This window comes from Podarcis melisellensis (genome assembly GCF_964234715.1).
Source record: "Podarcis melisellensis genome assembly, chromosome: 2".
NCBI lineage: Eukaryota > Metazoa > Chordata > Lepidosauria > Squamata > Lacertidae > Podarcis > Podarcis melisellensis.
This window is the reverse complement of record NC_138529.1, coordinates 118,558,773-118,578,131: the sequence shown is the minus strand read 5'-3', so window position 1 is coordinate 118,578,131 and position 19,359 is coordinate 118,558,773. Positions and strand designations below refer to the sequence as shown.

The 19,359-nt window shown below is 47.5% G+C and overlaps 2 protein-coding genes across 7 annotated transcripts; one reads left to right on the top strand and one right to left on the bottom strand.

The window, feature by feature from the left end:
- Window positions 1-645: 645 nt before the first annotated feature.
- On the top strand, window positions 646-6,888 carry LOC309364937 (uncharacterized protein). Of its 6 annotated transcripts, none has more exons than XM_081902970.1 (5): window positions 3,189-3,473; window positions 4,265-4,403; window positions 5,022-5,152; window positions 5,618-5,673; window positions 5,731-6,888. In XM_081902970.1, exons 3-5 carry the CDS (start codon window positions 5,119-5,121, stop codon window positions 6,814-6,816), a joined length of 1,176 nt encoding a protein of 391 aa, XP_081759096.1. In that variant the 5' UTR covers window positions 3,189-3,473; window positions 4,265-4,403; window positions 5,022-5,118; the 3' UTR covers window positions 6,817-6,888. The 6 variants fall into 6 exon arrangements, with proteins under 6 accessions (XP_081759093.1, XP_081759096.1, XP_081759095.1 ...); XM_081902969.1 differs by having other exon boundaries at window positions 5,618-5,748; window positions 5,788-6,888; XM_081902965.1 differs by having other exon boundaries at window positions 5,618-6,888.
- A 2,898-nt stretch (window positions 6,889-9,786) lies between these two features.
- On the bottom strand, window positions 9,787-17,593 carry LOC309364688 (zinc finger protein 500-like). Its single transcript, XM_081902459.1, has 4 exons — window positions 17,332-17,593; window positions 13,070-14,058; window positions 12,358-12,487; window positions 9,787-10,977 (listed from the first exon to the last, which is right to left on the bottom strand). The coding sequence occupies exons 2-4, from the start codon at window positions 13,877-13,879 to the stop codon at window positions 10,214-10,216; spliced, it is 1,704 nt and encodes a 567-aa protein (XP_081758585.1). The 5' UTR covers window positions 13,880-14,058; window positions 17,332-17,593; the 3' UTR covers window positions 9,787-10,213.
- Window positions 17,594-19,359: the final 1,766 nt, after the last annotated feature.

Genomic DNA, 19,359 nt, shown 5'->3' with positions numbered 1-19,359 from the left:
AGGACTCGAACCAAGAGCTTCAAGCAGCAAGAGAAGAGATTCCGACTCAACACAGGGAAAAGCTTTCTGACAGCAAGAGCTGTTTGACCGTGGAAGGGAGGTTTTGCACTCTCCTTCCTTGTAAGTTTTCAAGCAGAGGTTGGACGACCATCCGTCATGGATGCCTTACCTGAGATTCCTGCATTGCAGCGGGTTAGACTAGATGACCCTCGGATCTCTTCGAATTCTAAGATCCTTTTTTTTTTAATTTGCATTTTATTTACTTGTTAACATTCTTTTATTACATCGGTAAACGTAGTCATATTTTTAATTTGCATTTTATTTACTTGTTAACATTCTTTTATTACATCGGTAAACGTAGTCATATTACGTTACAGGAATTACTATAATATAATTTCCAACGTGTATACACAAATTATATACAAATTATATACTACAGTGGTACCTCCAGTTAAGAACTTAATTTGTTCTGGGGGTCTGTTCTTAACCTGAAACTGTTCTTAACCTGAAGCACCACTTTAGCTAATGGGGCCTCCTGCTGCTGCCACGCCGCCGGAGCACAATTTCTGTTCTCATCCTGAAGCAAAGTTCTTAACCCCAGGTAATATTTCTGGGTTAGCGGAGTCTGTAACCTGAAGCGTATGTAACCTGAGGTACCACTGTACCTAGAAAGAAGATTTTCTTTCCAAGTCTAGGATCCTAGGGTTCTCCGGGGATTTCAAGCCCCACTGAAGCCAACTGGGCTTCCTCGGGAGTAGGGGCGCATAGACCTCCCGACTGGTGGGCAGGCGGATGGAAAAGGCGCACCAAGCAGCTATTTTGGAGATGCTTGGGGTGCGCTCGCGTGTGTGGTACCCTGTTTTCTCCGGGCGCCCTGATGATGTTAGGGGCGGCGATGATCCGGATCAGGCGCTTCTTTCCTCGCAAAGCTGCTTGCAGGGCTTGAGCTGTCGTCGGGCAAAGGCGAGTCTCCCGTCCAGGCTCCAAGCGCTCCAAGCGCTCCAAGCTCCAAGCGCGCAGGAGGCTCCTCCGCCGATCCCGGTGCACCTCTGGGGTTGCTGGCTGGGTGGGTTCCTCTCTCCGCCCCCAAGGCTTCAGAGACACCCCCGGATGCTAAATCCGCCGCTTGGCAAGAAGCTCAGCCCCTTCCGTCCGACCTCCATCCCTCCCTCCGGAGCCGGACGAGACGAGACGCGCGCGCCCTGCGCTCTTCGCCCTCTGCTGGTCGCTGCAAAGGGGTCTGGCCGGAGGCGGTGGTTTCCATCTCCCCAAAAAAGTATTCCTGAGCCCGTGCAGAGTGCCTTCCTGCAAAGAGTAATGCAGTCCCCCGCTTTTTGTCTGGGCGAATCAACAAACAAAAAAGCTACAGACGGAGGATCTCTTTCTCTTTCTAGATTTTCATTTATATTTTTCACCATTGCAGTTTTCGACATTGCGTTGCATTACATTCAAGAGGAACTGAACTTCGACTTCACTGCATGTTCTAATCATTCCATATTTTCCCTTTCTTGTTTCTCGTTTGTTTCCCTTTCTTGTTTCTTGTTTTTAACTCCATTATAGTGCTGGGTTTTCTCTAAAGGCGGTTGGAGGATGGATGGCGGCTAATGGATTGAGGTTGAATCCTGACAAGACAGAAGTACTGTTTTGGGGGGACAGGGGACAGGCGGGTGTGTGGGATTCCCTGGGCATGAGTGGGGTAACTGTGCCCCTGAAGGACCAGGTGCGCAGCCTGGGAGTCATTCTGGACTCACAGCTGCCCATGGAGGCTCAGGTTAATTCTGTGTCCAGGGTAGCTGTTTACCAGCTCCATCTGGTACGCAGGCTGAGACCCTACCTGCCCGTGGACTGTCTTTCCAGAGTGGTGCATGCTCTGGTTATCTCCCCCTTGGACTACAGCAATACACTCTATGTTGGCCTACCTTTGAAGGTGACCCGGAAAGTACAATTAATCCAGAATGCTGCAGCTAGACTGGTGACTGAGAGTGGCCAGTCACAGGACCACACTGGTCTTGAAAGACCTACATTGGTACATTTCCAAGCACAATTCAAAGTGTTGGTGCGGACTTTTAAAGCCCTAAACAGCCTCGGCCCAGTATACCTGAAGGAGCATCTCCACCCCCGTCCACCCCATCGCTCTGCCCAGACACTGAGGTCCAGCGCTGAGGGCCTTCTGGCAGTTCCCTCACTGCAAGAAGCCAAGTTCCATGGAACCAGGCAGAGGACCTTTTACAGTAGTGGCACCCACCCTGTGGACCACCCTCCCATCAGATGTCAAAAAGATAACTACCTGACATTTAGAAGACATCTGAAGGCAGCCCTGTCCAGGGAAGTTTTTAATGTGTGATGTTTTAATGTATTTTTAATCTTTGTTGGAAGCCGCCCGGAGTGGCTAGGGAACATATAACCTACAAACTTTTTCCAACAGATAAAGGATCTCTTAAGCATATACAGAGCGCCTTTCTCCAGTTGGGGAACTGCTACTTTTCTCCCTTTCTTGGGGCTGCACGCAGTGTCCCACAGCCTGTGCAGAGTGGTTGTTTTTTTTAAGCGGCAGAATCATTTCCCCCCTCTCTGGGTGGAAGAAGATCTATAGGCAGACGGCCTTTGAGCATGTGCAGAGTGCTTCCCTGCAGAGATTAATGCTCCCCACTTTCTGTCCGGGCAAACAAACAAACAAAAATATGCAGAGCGCCTTTCTTCAGATAGGGAACGCAGTTCCTGCCCCAAACAAGCGCTTGAAACCCAGGAAAGATGGGTGGGAGCCATGCTTGGAAAAATCAAAGGCTGGTTTTTATATATCTGTATTTTTTTAAAAAAATCTATATAGTGCTGTTCATTAAAAAACAAGACTGACTCAACAATCATACATTCGTAAATGCATTAAAAAAATCAGAGATCAACTATTGATTGACTGACATCGACCTGTCTCGGGAGACAACGGAGGAGTGAGCCCAACTATTACAGAAGAATCTTCTTAATTGCCTGCAATGGCTTGGCTGCAACACAACAAAGTTTTTGCAGGCATTTAAAGGTTAATGGAGAAGACGCCCACTGAATATCTATTGGCTGAGCATTCCGCAGAGACGGGGGGGGGGCGGCGCCAGATGTGACCAACCGCGTCCCTCCAAAGGGGTAAGTGAACGCAGGAGAGGAGACAGAGGGAGAGAAAGATTTCCGGTTACCAATGGAAGGAAGCAGGGGCCCCGCATCCTCTGGCTGCCTTCAAATGGGAACCTGAATAGGCGTCAGCTCTGAATGTCCTGCCCAGTTTGTGAAGTTGGGGAGGAGGGAGATGAACAGCTGGGCGCGCCTTTGAGGGACAGGGGCGAAAGGGAGCTTCTCCTCCAAAAATGTAGGGATCTGGGCATTGCAAGAGAAGAAAAGCAAACCCTACACACATCCGGAGCGGAGTCCCTAAGACAGTTGGACGGCACCTTGTATGCCTGCTTCCGGAAACTCCTGCAGCCAAGCTGGTACCAAACGTCTTGCTCTGCTTTCCTTTGGACCCCCATCAGCGAGGCTGGGGGGTGGTGGTGGTTTTGCCAACTGGGCAGCCCAAGACCTCCACTGCCCTGGCTTGCACCCCAGGGAGGTGGCTTTGGCATAGCTGTCAACTTTTCCCTTTCCTTGCGAGGAATCCTATTGGGAATAAGGGAATTTCCCTTAAAAAGGGGAAACGTTGACAGCTATGGGCTTTGGTGCTGCTAACACAGCGATTTTACTTCACCCCCGGAGGCGCGCTCCATTGTCTCTCAAGACAGACGGGTGCCAAAACAGCTAACCATTAAAGGATATTTTCATAATTTCCTGCATAACATTGGCAGCATAGAAAGGTTTTCAGCAGGCGTTCGAAGGCTGAGGCAAAAGGCACCCACTGAATCTCTGTTGTTGTTGTTAATAATAATAATAATAATAATAATAATAATAATAATAATAATAATTTATTTATATCCTGCCCTTTCCAGCCGAAGCTGGGCTCAGAGCGGCTGTTGGCGAACTACTCCCCAACTGGGCTGATGATACTCAAGATGTCAGTTAGCCTTGGTGAAGACTTGATGTTTTCATCCCCCCAAAAGTTTTTGATTTGAGTTTCCATTGAAATGAGGCTGCATTTTAATGTTGTATTTTAATCTTGTTTTTAAGTTGTATTTCAATCAATTTGTTTTTATATCAATTGTTAGCCGCCCTGAGCCCGGTCTTGGCTGGAGAGAGCGGGGTATAAATAAAATTTATTGTTATTATTATTATTATTTCTTCTTGTCAGGTGAGCCTCATCAACTCAGAGGACAACCAGTGATGCTCCTGCAGATTCTCCCTGCCGGGTTTGTTTAGAGTTTGTTACAGGCAGACAACCTTGACACGAGCCCGACATTGCTCTCCTCGCCTGCGTATTCCAGCAGCAGGTACGTAACTGGGCCTCGAGCAATGTGTTGGTTTCTTCCAAAAGCAAACGGGTACAAGGTAAAAAAGGTGAAAGGTAAAGGACCCCTGGATGGTTAAGTCCAGTCAAAGGAGACTATAGGGTTGCGGCATTCATCTCACTTTCAGGCCGAGGGAGCCGGTGTTTGTCCACAGACAGCTTTGCAGGTCATGTGGACAGCAGGACCAAACTATTTCTGGTTCAACAGGACACCATGACAGAAACCAGAGCACACAGAAACACCGTTTATCTTCCCGCTGCAGTGGTACCTATTTATCTACTTGCACTGGTGTGCTTTCGGACTGGCAGGAGCTGGGACAGAGCAACAGGAGCTCACCCCGTTGCAGGGATTCGAACTGCCGACCTTCTGATCATCAAGCCTAAGAGGCTCAGTGGTTTAGACCACAGCACCACCCGCTTCCCTTCCCACCTCATGCTGCAGCCCAAGTGCTGGCAGAAGTGAGGCCTGGCATTTCCTGGAGCCCAGGATGTCCCACTGTTATTACCGAACCTTGAGGATTATTTGGCCAGATGACTCTGTGTGTAAGTTTTTCGGTCCTGTAGGAAAATACTAGGAGAGAATTTTCTTTCTTTCTTTTAGGGTCTGTTGATCTTTGAGGCGACAGCTGTGTATTTATTTCCCTGAGGAGGAGCGGACGTTACTGGATCCAGGGCACAGAGCCTTGTGCAAGGAAGTCATGGAGGAGGAACAGGGGAGTGTAGCTTCTCTAGGTAAGAAGAGCTGCTTGTGGGCTTTTTCAGAGCCATCTGGTTGGGCTGTGTGAAAGCCAGCAAGCTTTTTCATACGCCCCCAAGCCAAATTAGGGACTAGCCATCCCTAATGGCTGCTAATCATCCTGGCTACGTTCTGTCTCCAGTGTCTGAGGCAGTGTTCTTCTGAATACCTAGGAATCACGAATGGGTAGAATGCAGTTGTCCTACCAAGTGAAGGAGATAACGAGGCTTTCAAGTTTTATTATAGTTTTTTGTTTTAAAAAGGGCTATCTAAGCTATCTAACTGTTGGAGATGCAATAGGGATAATGCTTCTCTAAAACATACTTTTTTCAACTGTCCTATATTGAAAGATTTTGGACAGAAGGTAACTTGTGGTTCCTGCATTGAGCAAGGGGTTGGGCTGAATGACCTTTGGAGGTACCTTCCAACTCTAATCAGGATTCTGTCTTTTCCCTCTGCAGCAACTGGGCAGAGCAGTGAGGATTACAAAGAGCCAGTTGGGGTGTCCTTGGAACCCGTCAAGAATGAAGATGGAGAAGAGACCTTTAGGGATCAAGAAATGTGGAGGAGGCAGGGCGGAAACAAAGTAGACGTCTGTGAAATCCCTATCCAAAGAGCGCACACAGAGGAGAAACCACTGGCCTGTGGTAATAGCTTCAGTCGCAGCGCAAACCTCATCTCTCATCAGAGAATCCACAAGGGAGAGAGAAAAGGTAAGAGTCTGGAGTTTGGAAAGGACTTTGGTCAAAGCAAACACCAAGCTTCACACCAAGCAATTCATGGGAGAGAGAAACATTGTAAATGTCTGGAATGCGGAAAGAGCTTCAGTCGAAGCACAAACCTTACTAAACATCTAAGAACTCACACAGGGGAGAAACCGTTTAAATGCCTGGAGTGTGGGAAGCACTTTAGTCAGAGCTCAAACCTGATTTCCCATCAAATAATTCACACCGGGGAGAAGCCCTATCAGTGTCTGGAGTGTGGCAAGGCCTTCAGTCAGAACACAAACCTTACCAAGCACGGGAGAATCCACACAGGGAAGAAGCCTTTCAAATGCCTGGAGTGCGGAAAGAGCTTCAGTCAAAGCTCAGACCTCATTTCCCATCAGAGAATACACACGGGCGAAAAGCCATTTAAATGCCTGGAGTGTGGGATGTGTTTCAGTCAGAGCACGGCCCTTACGAAACATGACAAAATCCACACGGGAGAGAAGCCCTACGAATGTCTGGAGTGCGGAAAGAGCTTCAGCTGGAGAAAAAACCTTACTTCACATCAAAGAATCCACACACAGGAGAGGCCGTACAAATGCCCAGAGTGTGGGAAAAGCTTCAGTCAGAGCACAAACCTTATTAAGCATGAGAGGATCCACACAGGGGAGAAACCCTATAAATGCTTGGAGTGCGGCAAGACCTTTACTGTGAGCACGAGCCTTACGTCACATCAGAGAATCCACACAGAGGGGAAGCCATATAAATGCCCCGAGTGTGGCAAGAGCTTCAGTAGGGGCACAAACCTTGAGAAGCACAAAAGAATTCATGCTGCAGAGAACCATTTAAATGTCTGGAGTGTGGAAAGAGCTCCCGTTGAAGAGGAGACCTTCCTTCCCATCAAAGAATTCACCCGGGAGATATGCTGTTTAAATGCCTGGAGTGCAGAATGAGCTCCAGTCAAGAGAACCATCTTTAAATAGTAAATTTAGGAACCATTTTAATGCCTGGAACATGGGAAAAGCTTCAGGATTGTGGAAGGAGATTCAGTCAGGGCCCATCCCTTAATTTCCATCAAAATATTCATTACATTTAATTTTCCAAAATATATATATTTTTAAGTGTCTATTTTATTTATTCAGGGTGCTAAGGGTGTCATGGAGAGAAAACAAAAGATGGTTTTGGTTAAGAACTGAATGCTTTTCACGCTGTCCATATTTCTGTCGATTCTTTTGATAGATGTTCTTGGCGTTTGTTGGTAGGTGTGTGAGTGATGAAAAAGCAACAAGTGACAAAATAAGGCTGTGCTTCCTCTTTTTCTAATAATTCCAATAAAATACTTCCAAATGTTGTTTGTTTTTGTGGTCTTCCATCTCTTAGGACTCATGTAGACAATACATTTTCCAGTTGGGCTTGGCTAGGATTTTATTTTAGACATTCCATCTGTGGGGAGCCCTCAACCCAATGCTGGGAAAGGAGGGGGGGCTGATCCTTTCTGTCCTACTCGGCTCCCCTCCATCAGCAGCTGCCTCCCTGCCTCTTCTTGTCCCACTGGCCGCCCTTTGAGGTTGGAGGGTCTCCACGTGGGGCGACCTCCCTCCCCAAAGCGCATTTTCCACCAATCCTCCATTGCAGTCTTGCCTCCCCACTGCCTGCAAAAGATACTCACCAGATTCTTCCCTGGGTGGGAAAGACAAAGGGCTGTTTCTGCTCCCTCCCCAGAGGTAGCAGACCAGGAAGAGCCATAATTCCTTCTTTCCAGAGGCCTTTCTAGAAACGCAGGCCTAGTCCAAGGGTCAAAGGGAGACAGAGTGAAGCCTCACTGGGAAACCGACATGTGTCTCTCTCCCATCCTAGTCTCGATCAAGTTGCGAAAGCGTTTACACTCCCAATTCTCACTCCAGATTCAGTCATCTGGAGCCCACCCAACTCTGGTCAGTCAGTTTTATGGTGCATACCGTATTTTTCATTCTAGAAGACGCACATTTCCCCCTCCAAAAATTAAGGGGAAATGTGTGTGCGTCTTATGGAGCGAATGCAGGCTCCTTAGCTTCAGTGATAGCAATGCAAAGCCTCCAAAGCGCAGTGGGAGCACTCCCGCTGCGCTCCGGAAGCTTCGGGTTCCTTTCGCTGAAGGGTAGGTGCTCCTTCAGCTAAGGCACAGTGCCCCTTCATCTAAGCGGGAGGAGAAATGGAAGGGGCTCCGTTTCTCCTGCTGCTTCACTGAAGGGGTGCTGAGCAGAGAGGGGGAGAATTTTTTTTCTTGTTCGTCCCCTCTAAAACAAGGTGCGTCCTATGGTCGGGTGCGTCCTATAGAGCAAAATATACGGTAATTCACCCTGACTTGCTTGCACAATATTCGCTGGCGGGATATAAGGCCTCACCCTAGATTCGTATGATGACATGAAGATAATGTAGGGAATCTGAATACCTGCAGCTTCACACAGAGTCAATTAGGGTTTGGCCGACAGCCAAGGCAATGTAAAGGAGTGTAATCTGCCTGGTGATACAGAGGCATGGAGACAGCTCCATGATTGGTCAAGCTCTCACGGAAATGATTTATGGCCTACTAACTGGAATGTGTTAGTTGGAGCAGCGCTCATCTCACTTACAGGCTGAGGGAGCCGGCGTTTGTCCGCCAATGGCTTTTCCAGGTCATGTGGCCAGAATGACTAAACTGCTTCTGGCACAACGGGACACCGTGACGAGTGTCAGAGCACACGGAAACGCCATATACCTTCCCGCCACAGTGGTACCTATTTATCTACTTGCACTGGCGTGCTTTCGAGCTGCTAGGTTGGCAGAAGCTGGGACAGAGCAACGGGAGCTCACCCCATTGCAGGGATTCGAACCACCAGCCTTCCGATCGGCAAGCCTAAGAGGCTTGGTGGTTTAGACCACAGCGCCACCTGCTCCCCACCCCCAGTTCATCAATAATCAATGCCAGGAGACAGGATCGCAAACAATATAAATGGCAGTATACAATTTCTTTAAAGAAATCACATACTATAATTAATATTGCTTGTGATCCTGTCTCCACTTCCATCATTCAGCCTAGACACTGAGGTCCAGCTCCGAGGGCCTTTTGGCGGTTCTCTCCCTGCAAGAAGTAAGGTTACAGGGAAACAGGCACAGGGCCTTCTCAGTGGTGACACCCGCCCTGTGGAACACCCCCCCACCAGATGTCAAGGAGATAAACAATATTATATGACCATACGTAGACATCTGAAAACAGCTCAGTATTGGGAAGTTTTAAACATTTGATGTTTTATTGTGTTTCTATATTTCCCCGGAAGCTGCTCAGAGTGGCTGGAGCAACCCAGTGAGATGGGCGGCATATAAGTAATAAAATTATTCTAATCAGGAATGATAAGAGGAGTTGAAGAGCCATAGGTTTTGCCGCTCCTGGGCTACAATTTTTTCCAGTTATTAAATATACCAAGAAAAAAGCACACCAAGAACTCAGGCCAGTGTAAGTTTCAACAGTGGGAGTGGTCCCTACTCTCAAATCAATAGTCAATAGCAACAAAAACTAATCCATTCAAAAGTATATATTCTGACAAGGATTACAAACTCAAATACAGATTACAAACTCCAACAGCCCTGTCCTGGTTTCAAATCCATAATTGACTTCTGACTTCTGCTCAATGATTGAGGGTGGGACCTCCAAGACGAATCTGGACGAACATGAACTTATCTCTACTCATAAACTCTTATCTCTAATTCTGTAATGAATTGTTGTGTTATACATATTTTTATGGGTTTAAGTTTGTAATCTCTGTTGGAGATTGTAATCTCTATTTGAGTTTGTAATGCTTATCAGAATACATACTTTTGAATGGATTAGTTTTTGTTGCTATTGACTACAGTGGTACCTCGGGTTACATATGCTTCAGGTTACATACGCTTCAGGTTACGACTCCGCTCACCCAGAAATAGTGCTTCAGGTTAAGAACTTTGCTTCAGGATGTGAACAGAAATTGTGTGGCGGCGGCGCAGCGGCAGCAGGTGGCCCCATTAGCTAAAGTGGTGCTTCAGGTTAAGAACAGTTTCAGGTTAAGAATGGACCTCCGGAACGAATTAAGTACTTAACCCGAGGTACCACTGTATTGATTTGTGAGTAGGGACCACTCCCACTGTTGAAACTTACATTGGCCTGAGTTCTTGGTGTGCTTTTTTCTTGGTATAATTTTTTTTCCAGGCGTGGAACACCTTCTGACGCAGCCAAATCTGGACCAAAATAAAAATGTCTCTCTCTGCCGCGCCCCACACCTTCTTTGTAAAAAGAAGGTGGGCTTTCTGCTATGGCTTTACTCCAAAGTAGTCTCCCTTTCTTGGTCTCGTAAGAAACTAGGCCAAGCAGAATGCTTTCCCAGAGCAGGATTGTTCTGTGGGCGGCCTGTCCCCAGCATGGTTCCTGCGGTGGCGGACCAGGTGCGACTTGCTGATGAAGCCCTTCTCGCAGACGGCGCACTTGTAGGGCTTCTCGCCCGTGTGGGTCCTGCCGTGGGCCAGGAGGTTGGAGGTGCTGCTGAAGCTCTTTCCACAGGCGCAACACCGATAGGGCTTCTCGCCGGTGTGGGTCCTCTCATGGAGGATGAGGTGGGAGCTCTGGATGAAGCTCTTGCCGCAGAAGGAGCAGGCGTAGGGCTTCTCTCCCGTGTGGGTCCTCTCGTGCGTCACCAGGTGCGACCGGCGGCTGAAAGCCTTTCCGCAATAACTGCACTGGTACGGCTTCCCGCGGAAGTGCGGGCTGTGTTTCCGGAGATCTTCCTTGCAACCGAGTTGCGTCCCGTCCTCGCACGGGTAGGCCGACTCCTGGATTTTGACCGCTTCGTACTTCACAAACTCCGAATCGAAGCTTTCGCCAGATCCGCCGTCTGGCCCTGGAGGCTGCTGCCGCAGTGGGGTTTGATCAAGAGAGATCTCACTTGTCCCGCAGGGAACAGATTCCCCCACCCGATTCCTCGGCCAGCTCGCCTGTGGCCTCTTTGGTTCGCCCTGACCCTCCGAGGTTTTGCCCTCTTTGCAAACCCGGGCGAGGGATGGTTCCACATTGTCACGGTTTTCCTGGGGACGGTTTTGCCCGTCGCACTCACCCACTTGCATGTAATCTGTGGAAATTATTAAAAGAATGTTGATGTGATTAATAAGAATTGTAAGCATTTTGTTATTTATACCCCGCCCATGTGGCTGGGCTGACCCAGTCACTTGGGGCAGCTCTTAACACATGTAAAAATACAGTCTTTCACAGAGTCACTAAATCGTAGAGTTGGAAGGGACCAAGAGGGTCATCTAGTTCAACCCCCTGCAATGAAGGAATCTTTTGCCCAATGTGGGATTTGAACCCACAACTCTGAGATTAACAGTCTCGCTCTCTATTGAGTTATCCATTTTCAGTAGTAAACACAGATAAGATGTCTAACTCAAAAGGAACACATACTCTCGTCTCTCTCTTCACCACCCATTCCCAGTACATAGAGGTAAGTTATTTAACTAATCAGGTGTAAATATAGAGGTCAGTTGTAGGCATCAAGGGATTTTTTCTTCCTTTTAGCACTTTCTATTATCAAGTTGCTATGAAATGTTTGCACTCTAACTTTACTCTCTATAAGTTTGTAATGCCTCGTACCTTAGATCCTGAATGCCTTGCAAGTTGAACGTTTTGGCTCCTGAATGCTGCAAACCCAGAAGTGAGTGTTTTGGTTTTCGAACATTCTTTTGGAAACTGAATGTCTGACACGGGTTCTGCGGCTTCAAATTGGCTGCAGGAGCTTCCTGCTGTCTATTAAATACTCTCATCTATTTCAACTCTGCTGGATTTACTCAAAACCTGCCAAGCTATGTCTTTGTCTATACTGGTTCTTAAAATATTCAGTAAACATTATCCATTGATACTTATTTATTTTTCTAATGTTCCCTGTAAGCCGCTCAGAGGTTACATGACAATTAAGCGGAATATAAATTTTGTTGATTGAAATTAATTATAAATAAACAAATAAATCAAATTCTATGTTGGATTGCTATGTTTTGAAACAATTTCTTCCTATTTGATTGTTATTGTTAATGGTTTATTGATTCGCATTTTTGTTGTTCTTTCGCAAGACATTTTGAGTGTTTTTTTATTTGAAATGGGAAAGCAGCACACAAATCAAAAATTTAAATCATGGTGATCGTTGAAAAGAATTGACAACCAAACAGGGTGACCAGGTAACAGGACGTAACTCTCATTTTGTGTTCTATTCCACTGACTATAGGTGTGGGAGACAGGCAGAAAGGTCTTTCCATTTTTCTGCTGGAAGAACAGAAACATTTGCCTCCTCCTCTCTTTGAAAATTTTCCTTCTCAGCTGCTCATGACAAGGATCTCCTAATTAAAAAAGAGTGTCTGGCGTTTGCTTTCCCCCATCTCCTCCTCCTCCTCCCACCCCAGTCCCTTTTCCTTTTGTGCCACACCTTTTCAGCTGCAAGCCGGAGATTTGGTAACCTCCTTACCTCGTGAGCTCACGTCTCCACAGCCGGCCTCCTCCTTCGCTCCCCTCTCCTGCTGCCTCTGCCCCGTGTCGGTCAGAACCTGCGCTGGTTCAGAGAAACTGTAGCCGTCCTCCACAAAGGCTTCCTGAACCTGGAACGACAATAAGTAACCAAACAAATCCATGTTGCAAAGAGAACGTCAGCAATGTCTAGGCAACACGATGACCATGTACATACGCAATAGACAATCTTTATAGAATTCCTTCAAACCATAACAAGGACAAAATGAAATCTTTAGTCTCAAAGTCTCTGAAAATCTTTAAATGAAGCGAGGTACCAGACTTTGTACAATGAAAGACAAGCTGTGAAGCTTTGTGTATTCAGCAAATATGAGGTCCAACACTGAACAGTGATTCCGGATATTGACTACTGTTTCGTAGAATTCTTTGTCAGAACTGCTTCATAAACTGAAAATATTTTTTTTTCATAAACTGAAAAATTTGTAAAAGAAATATATGCAGGGATCGAACCTGCAACCTTGGCGTTATCAGCACCACGCTCTAGCCCACTGAGCTTTCTGAGTATACCATTGTCAAATACCACCCTATGTTGCTATGTGGACACCATTGAGATACAGGCAGGGCTGTTCCCAGGATGCCTTGCAGCAGTTCCCCTTCCTCACCCCACATTTTGTCGCTCTGGCCCTCAAAGCTCTCCGCCACAGCAGCCTCACCTGTTTCTGCGGCCTCTTGGCCTCTCGCTGCCTCAGCAAGAATTCCTCTGCCAGAGCCACCGCCTGGGAGCACGTTTCAGGGCCAACCTCCCTCACCCACCCCTGGACCTCAGGCGGCAAGACGGCCAGGAGCTGCTCCAGAATCAGCAGCTCCAGAATCTGCTCCTTGCTGTTCCTCTTCACTTTGAGCCACCGGTGGCAGACGTCTCGCAGGCGGCTGTAGGCCCCTCTCGGCCCCTCGGCCTCCTGGTAGCAGAAATGCCGGAAGCGGTGGCACCACCATTCCCGGGTCAGGGCGTCCCGGCGCAAGATGGCCGCCTTCACTTTCCCATAATCCTCTCTGTCCCCAGCTTCCAAGCTGCCAAAGGCCTGCTCCGCTTCTCCACTGAGTGCCGGCAGGAGCCGGGCCACCCACTCCTCCTGGGGCCACCGACAGGCTTTGGCCACTTGCTCGAAGGAGGCCAGAAAGCCCTTGGTATCCTCCCAAGGGGTAGGCTCTTCTGGTGGGATCTCCCAGTGCGTGTGGTGGGACTCCACCATCTTCAAGAACTCCTGCCACTGGGATTCCCAGTGCTGAAGCAGCCCTGCGCCCGACTCCTGCTTCACCTTCTCTACTGGTACCCTGGATACAATGTCCCCCATCTTCCCAGTCCGGAAAGCACAAAGGTCTCTCCCTCCTTCAACAAATTCCTCCCTCGTCGTAGGACCACAATGGTCTTGGTCTTCCGTTTTCAGGCCCGCGAGTGGCCACTGCTTGAGTGCAGCCTGGACCATGTCATCAGGCTCGTTCTTCCTTCGACCTGCATCCATCTCCCCTCTCCCTTTCTCTCCTGGAGCTCCCAGACGCTGGCCGTGGGTGGCAGAGGTTCAACTCCAGGGCTTCCTCCCACGGTGGTCCAGCCTGACAAAGCCTCTTAAGATCCTCTGTTAACCATCCGTCCGACATCAAATCAGACTCCGAAGCGTGTTAGGCAGCAGCGAATGCCCAGCTGAAACACACAACGAAAGAACTGTGTTAAAATGGGGAAATACAGTGGTACCGCGGGTTGCAGACGCTTCAGGTTACAGACTCCGCTCACCCAGAAATAGTACCTCAGGTTAAGAACTCTGCTTCAGGATGAGAACAGAAATTGTGCGGCAGCAGTCAGAGGCCCCATTAGCTAAAGTGGTGCTTCAGGTTAAGAACAGTTTCAGGTTAAGAACGGACCTCCAGAATGAATTAAGATCTTAACCCGAGGTACCACTGTATCCGAGATGTGAAAAAGAGTCCTTTGGACTCTGCCCAACGCCATCGGGCACTGAACTGGGCCAGCTGGTCATTATGAAAAGTAACTTTTTAAACGAATCGGCACCTGGGTTTGCTTCCCCTCCTTCCTCTTGGTCCCTTCCCCTTTGTGGAGACTTGTTTTTATTCATTGCATTGGAGGGGGAAGAATTTCTGGCTAAATATTTGTCAGAACCTCCTGGAACAGCCTCCCTCGGAAGGTTTTGGACTCCCCTTCATTGGAGACTTTAAAAAAGATGCTGGATGGCCATGGGTCAGGGGTGCTTCAGCTGTGATTATTGTGTTGCCCCAGGGGGTTGGACTAGATGACCCTCGGGTCCCTTCCAATTCTATAATATGATTCTATGTGGGGTTGTTGTTTTTTTAAAAAAAAGATTTGTTTGTTTGCTTTTCAAATCAAAGTTTTACAATCACATATCCAATATACAGCATAGACACAAGATTCCAAAGAATCTCCTGGACTTTCCTCCTCCCTTTTGTGGGTCCTATTGTTAGTCATTTCCTCCTGCACCTTTTATGATAATCCAAATCTTTGGCATCGCCATTATGTTCAAAATCCACCATTAAACGACAACTGTTAATCCACGATTCTGTGTATGTAAGCTATTCAGGGAGCCTTATGAATTGTAATTAATGAATTAATAGAATCTCTCAATGCCAGGGGTTAAACTGGAGGCCTTCTGGCTGTATTTTTTAATTCAGGTATCACCACCTACAGCTAATATAGTAGATAAAATGCATGCTACAAAAACCCATTGAGCTGTGTGTGTATGACTTATCATGCAATCCCTTACATATCCACTGAGAAGTAAAGGTAAAGGGACACCTGACCATTAGGTCCAGTTGTGGCCGACTCTGGGGTTGTGGCGCTCATCTCGCTTTACTGGCTGAGGGAGCCGGCATACAGCTTCCGGGTCATGTGGCCAGCATGACTAAGCCACTTCTGGCGAACCAGAGCAGCGCACAGAAACACCGTTTCCCTTTCCGCCGGAGCGGTACCTATTTTTCTACTTGCACGTGACGTGCTTTTGAACTGCTAGGTTGGCAGGAGCAAGGACCGAACAAAACTCCCATTAAATTCAATGAAGCTTACTCCCCAAAAGCTGGGCACAAAATTGAAGCCTTGTTTTTTGCTTTTGTTTTAAGGAATTCCTTGCTTCTCAAACTTGCTTTAGCTTGCTCTTGTTATACAATGACGTCTATTTTAATATTATTATTATTTTGTCAGTAATCTTTGGATCGTTACTTCCATTATTGCAACATGCCTTTCCTAATGCATTCCTTGTGATTCTGTGAGGCACTTTGAAATCATACAGAAAGAAAAGCTGGGTAGAAATGTTGTAATAAAGTGAAATTATCCCAGTGTGGACTGAATACCAGTTACTGAGAATCGCAAGAGGGGATCATGCAGCGGTGCTAAGGTTCTGCTAGCAGAATTCCCATTGGGGCATTGGGTTGGCCCCTGTGAGAATCATAGAATCGTAGGGTTGGGACCCTGAGGGTCATCTAGTCCAACCCCCCTGCAATGCACGAATCTCAACTAAAGCATCCCTGACAAATGTCCATCCAATCTCTGCTGAAAAACCTCCAAGGAAGAAGAGTCCACAACTTCACAAGGGAGTCCCCATTCCATGGTCAAACGGCTCTTACTATCAGAAAGTTATTTCTGATGTTTAATCGGAATATCCTTCCTTGTGACTTGAAGCCATGGGTTCGAGTCCTACCATCCAGAGCAGGAAGAAACAATCTTGCGCCATCTTCTACAGGACAGCCCTTGGGAGGTTTGAACATTTGAAATCAGCAGTACAAATCTGAAGATGCGAAGTGCGCACAGCACTCAGCTAGAAAGACCGACGGCCTTCCACTTCATCTCAGGGTGGCAGGTTTGAGCCCCACGCTGGGCACAAAGATTGCTGCATTGCAGGGGGTTGGACTAGATGACCCCAGGGGACCCTTCCAACTCTCTTTTTAAAAAATGTATTTAATCATTTTTTCGATACAGACAACAACTACAAAAGACACTACAACAAAAACCATATTAAAAATAATAGCACAATTTGGCAATTCAGATTTAAATACACTGATATACCTATGACTGCACCCTTTTAACAATATTTTCCCACCTCGCTCTCCTCCCCCACTTCCCCCCACTATCTGCCTCATCGCTTAAATGTTCATTCCAGATTTCTTCATATTTATCCATTCTCAATTTGCGTCGACGTGCAATTCGTTCATATGTAGCTAATCTGTCCATATTATCAATCCATGTGCTCAATGGAATCTTTTTGCGGCTCTTCCAATTCATCAAAACACGTTTTTTTGCTTCTAATATAGCACGGTACATCCATTTTTTTGAACCCTTGAAATCTCCCACGTTTCTGAAATATAATTTAGAGTTAAATTCAATTTCCCTAAACGACAATTTCTTTTTATTCCTCTTACTATAAATATCCTCACCAAAATGATCTTATCATCCGGCGGTTAATCATCATATGTACTAAGTTCGCATTTTTACTCCCACATCTCCAGCAGTTGTCTGCACTTGCTATTTCCTATCCCTTCCAACTCTATGATCCTGCAATTCTATGACTCCGATGAGCGAAGAGCATGAGACTTTTACTCTCAGGATCGCTAGGAAAAAGATTCCTGCATGGCAGGGGGCTGGACTAATGACCCCTTGGGTCCCTACGATTCCATGACCTTGGGACTGCAGGGGCAACCAACTCCGGACTGACTCCGGATCAGGCAGCTTCAGCATCAGCAACCATAATGCAGAACCGCATCGTGCAGAAATCTCTTTGCCCCGCAGAAACCAATGCCTTGCCCATCATTTTTGCAAAAAAGCAACACAGAAGAATCCTGTGTTTGCATTTAGGACCCAGGACAGGCTGCCTCTCTCTCCCTCCCTCCCCCCTCCCCTCCCAGGCAGGGATCCCCCAGCCTCCGCGCGCGTGCAAAGTGCGCCCTTGCCACTTACCCGTGATCCTCCTCCCTCTCCCCAAAAAAAACCCCAAACCGGATCGCCCTGCCCAGGTTGCACCAGCTCCCGGGGAAAAAGTGCATTCAAAAGAGACCCGTTTCCGGGACTGGGAAAAACACTGCGAGAAGAGAGATGCTCCCTTCTAGGATGAGCGGGCTCTGTGGTTGCCACCCTTTCCCTGGGCGCAGATTGTTGTTTAGTCGTTTAGTCGTGTCCGACTCTTCAGAGCACGCCAGGCACTCCTGTCTTCCAGAACACTGTCCAACCCTCTCATCCTCTGTCGTCCCCTTCTCCTTGTGCCCTCCATCTTTCCCAACATCAACTCTCAAGAGTCACCTCCAGCACCATAACTCAAAAGCATCCATTCTTCGGCGATCAGCCTTCTTTATGGTCCAGTTCTCACTTCCATACATCACTACTGGGAAAACCATAGCTGCACAGAGGAATTGATGCTTTTGAATTATGGTGCTGGAGGAGACTCTTGAGAGTCCCATGGACTGCAAGAAGATCAAACCTATCCATTCTGAAGGAAATCAGCCCTGAGTGCTCACTGGAAGGACAGATCCTGAAGCTGAGGCTCCAAGACTTTGGCCACCTCATGAGAAGAGAAGACTCCCTGGAAAAGACCCTGATGTTGGGAAAGATGGAGGGCACAAGGAGAAGGGGGCGACAGAGGACGAGATGGTTGGACAGTGTTCTCGAAGCTACCAGCATGAGTCTGACCAAACTGCGGGAGGCAGTGGAAGACAGGAGTGCCTGGCGTGCTCTGGTCCAGGGGGTCACAAAGAGTCGGACACGACTAAACAACTAAATAACAACATGTCGGACTCTTTGTGACCCCCTGGACCAGAGCACGCTCAGGCTGTTATGTTTTAAGCTGCCTTGAGCAACTATGGAAAGGCAGCATACAAATAAAATGATGATGATGATGATGAAAGAGAAGTGATGCAAGACCCCCACATTGGCACTGCTGAGACCCACAACGTTTTGGTGCCTCTTTTCCTTGAGCTTTCCTACCCTAGCTGGTCAGGACAACTTGTAACTATGAACTTGAACCCGGGTTCCCCCCCTTCTCCCTCCCAATCCATTTTCCTTTTGTGTCGTGTCTTTCCAGATTGTAATTCTGAGGGTAGAGACTTTCGTGGTTAGTAAACACCTCTGAAGGTCCTTTTTTGACCATCCAAATAAAATTTGGGAAGGGTATAGTTGTTGACAGCTACGATGGTGATGTCTTCTGTCCATTGTTGCCTCTGAATGCCCGCTGCTGAAAACCACAGAAAGAGAGAACGTTGGTGCACCAAATTACCTGTTCCTTAGCAAGATGCCAACCAAACGCAAAGCTCTCCCGTGCAGTTCAGACTTTTTATTATCCAAATTTGTTACCGAAGTCTGGTTGACTCTCACACAAACATCCCCCCCTTAGAAGAGAAACCTACAGCCTCATTTGCACCCCTGTCACCTCAACTTATAGTCTGCCAGGTGTAAAAATAAATCACTTCTGTTTGTGTCACATGTCACAACCTCCTGCCCACACCTCCAAATTGAGTGGAGAGACATAGAAGAGGAAGAGATGACAAACTCAGTTGCAAGGGGTTAGCAACTAGAGCCTTTGGGGGGAAATCTGGGCTGGTGGGAATTGCTCAGCCCCTCAGGTGACATTGCTCTTCTGTTCTGATGGCATTTCTAATACCATGCCTAGGAGCGAGAGGAGAAATAATCATGTGTGCATATTTATGGCCACCAACTTGGTTGGCTTTCAAAGAGGATCGGCAAATTCACGGAGGACAAACAAGGCTATATTGATGGCTACTAGCAACAAAAAGCCTGCAACTCAGGGGTGGCCAATGTGGTTCCCAACTCCCATCTTCTAGCGCGAACGTCCAGTCGTCAGGGGTGATGGGTGTCTAAAGATTCTCTCAAGGCAAGACTCTCTCAAGGCGAATCTTTAAAAAATGTATAAACACAGACGACTGGGAAAAACTGGCTTGCGAGCGCCCCAATTGGAGAACAGCCTTTACCAAAGGT

Bases quoted from the DNA above. Each gene is read 5' to 3' on its own strand.
- LOC309364688 (XM_081902459.1), bottom strand. From the start codon at position 13,879: ATGGATGCAGGTCGAAGGAAGAACGAGCCTGATGACATGGTCCAGGCT. The intron at 12,488-13,069 runs GTGAGGCTGCTG...TTGTCGTTCCAG, and splicing joins CCAAGAGGCCGCAGAAACAG to GTTCAGGAAGCCTTTGTGGA. The intron at 10,978-12,357 runs GTAAGGAGGTTA...TAATTTCCACAG, and splicing joins TGGAGACGTGAGCTCACGAG to ATTACATGCAAGTGGGTGAG.
- LOC309364937 (XM_081902967.1), top strand. From the start codon at position 5,119: ATGGAGGAGGAACAGGGGAGTGTAGCTTCTCTAG. The intron at 5,153-5,617 runs GTAAGAAGAGCT...TTCCCTCTGCAG, and splicing joins GGGGAGTGTAGCTTCTCTAG to CAACTGGGCAGAGCAGTGAG.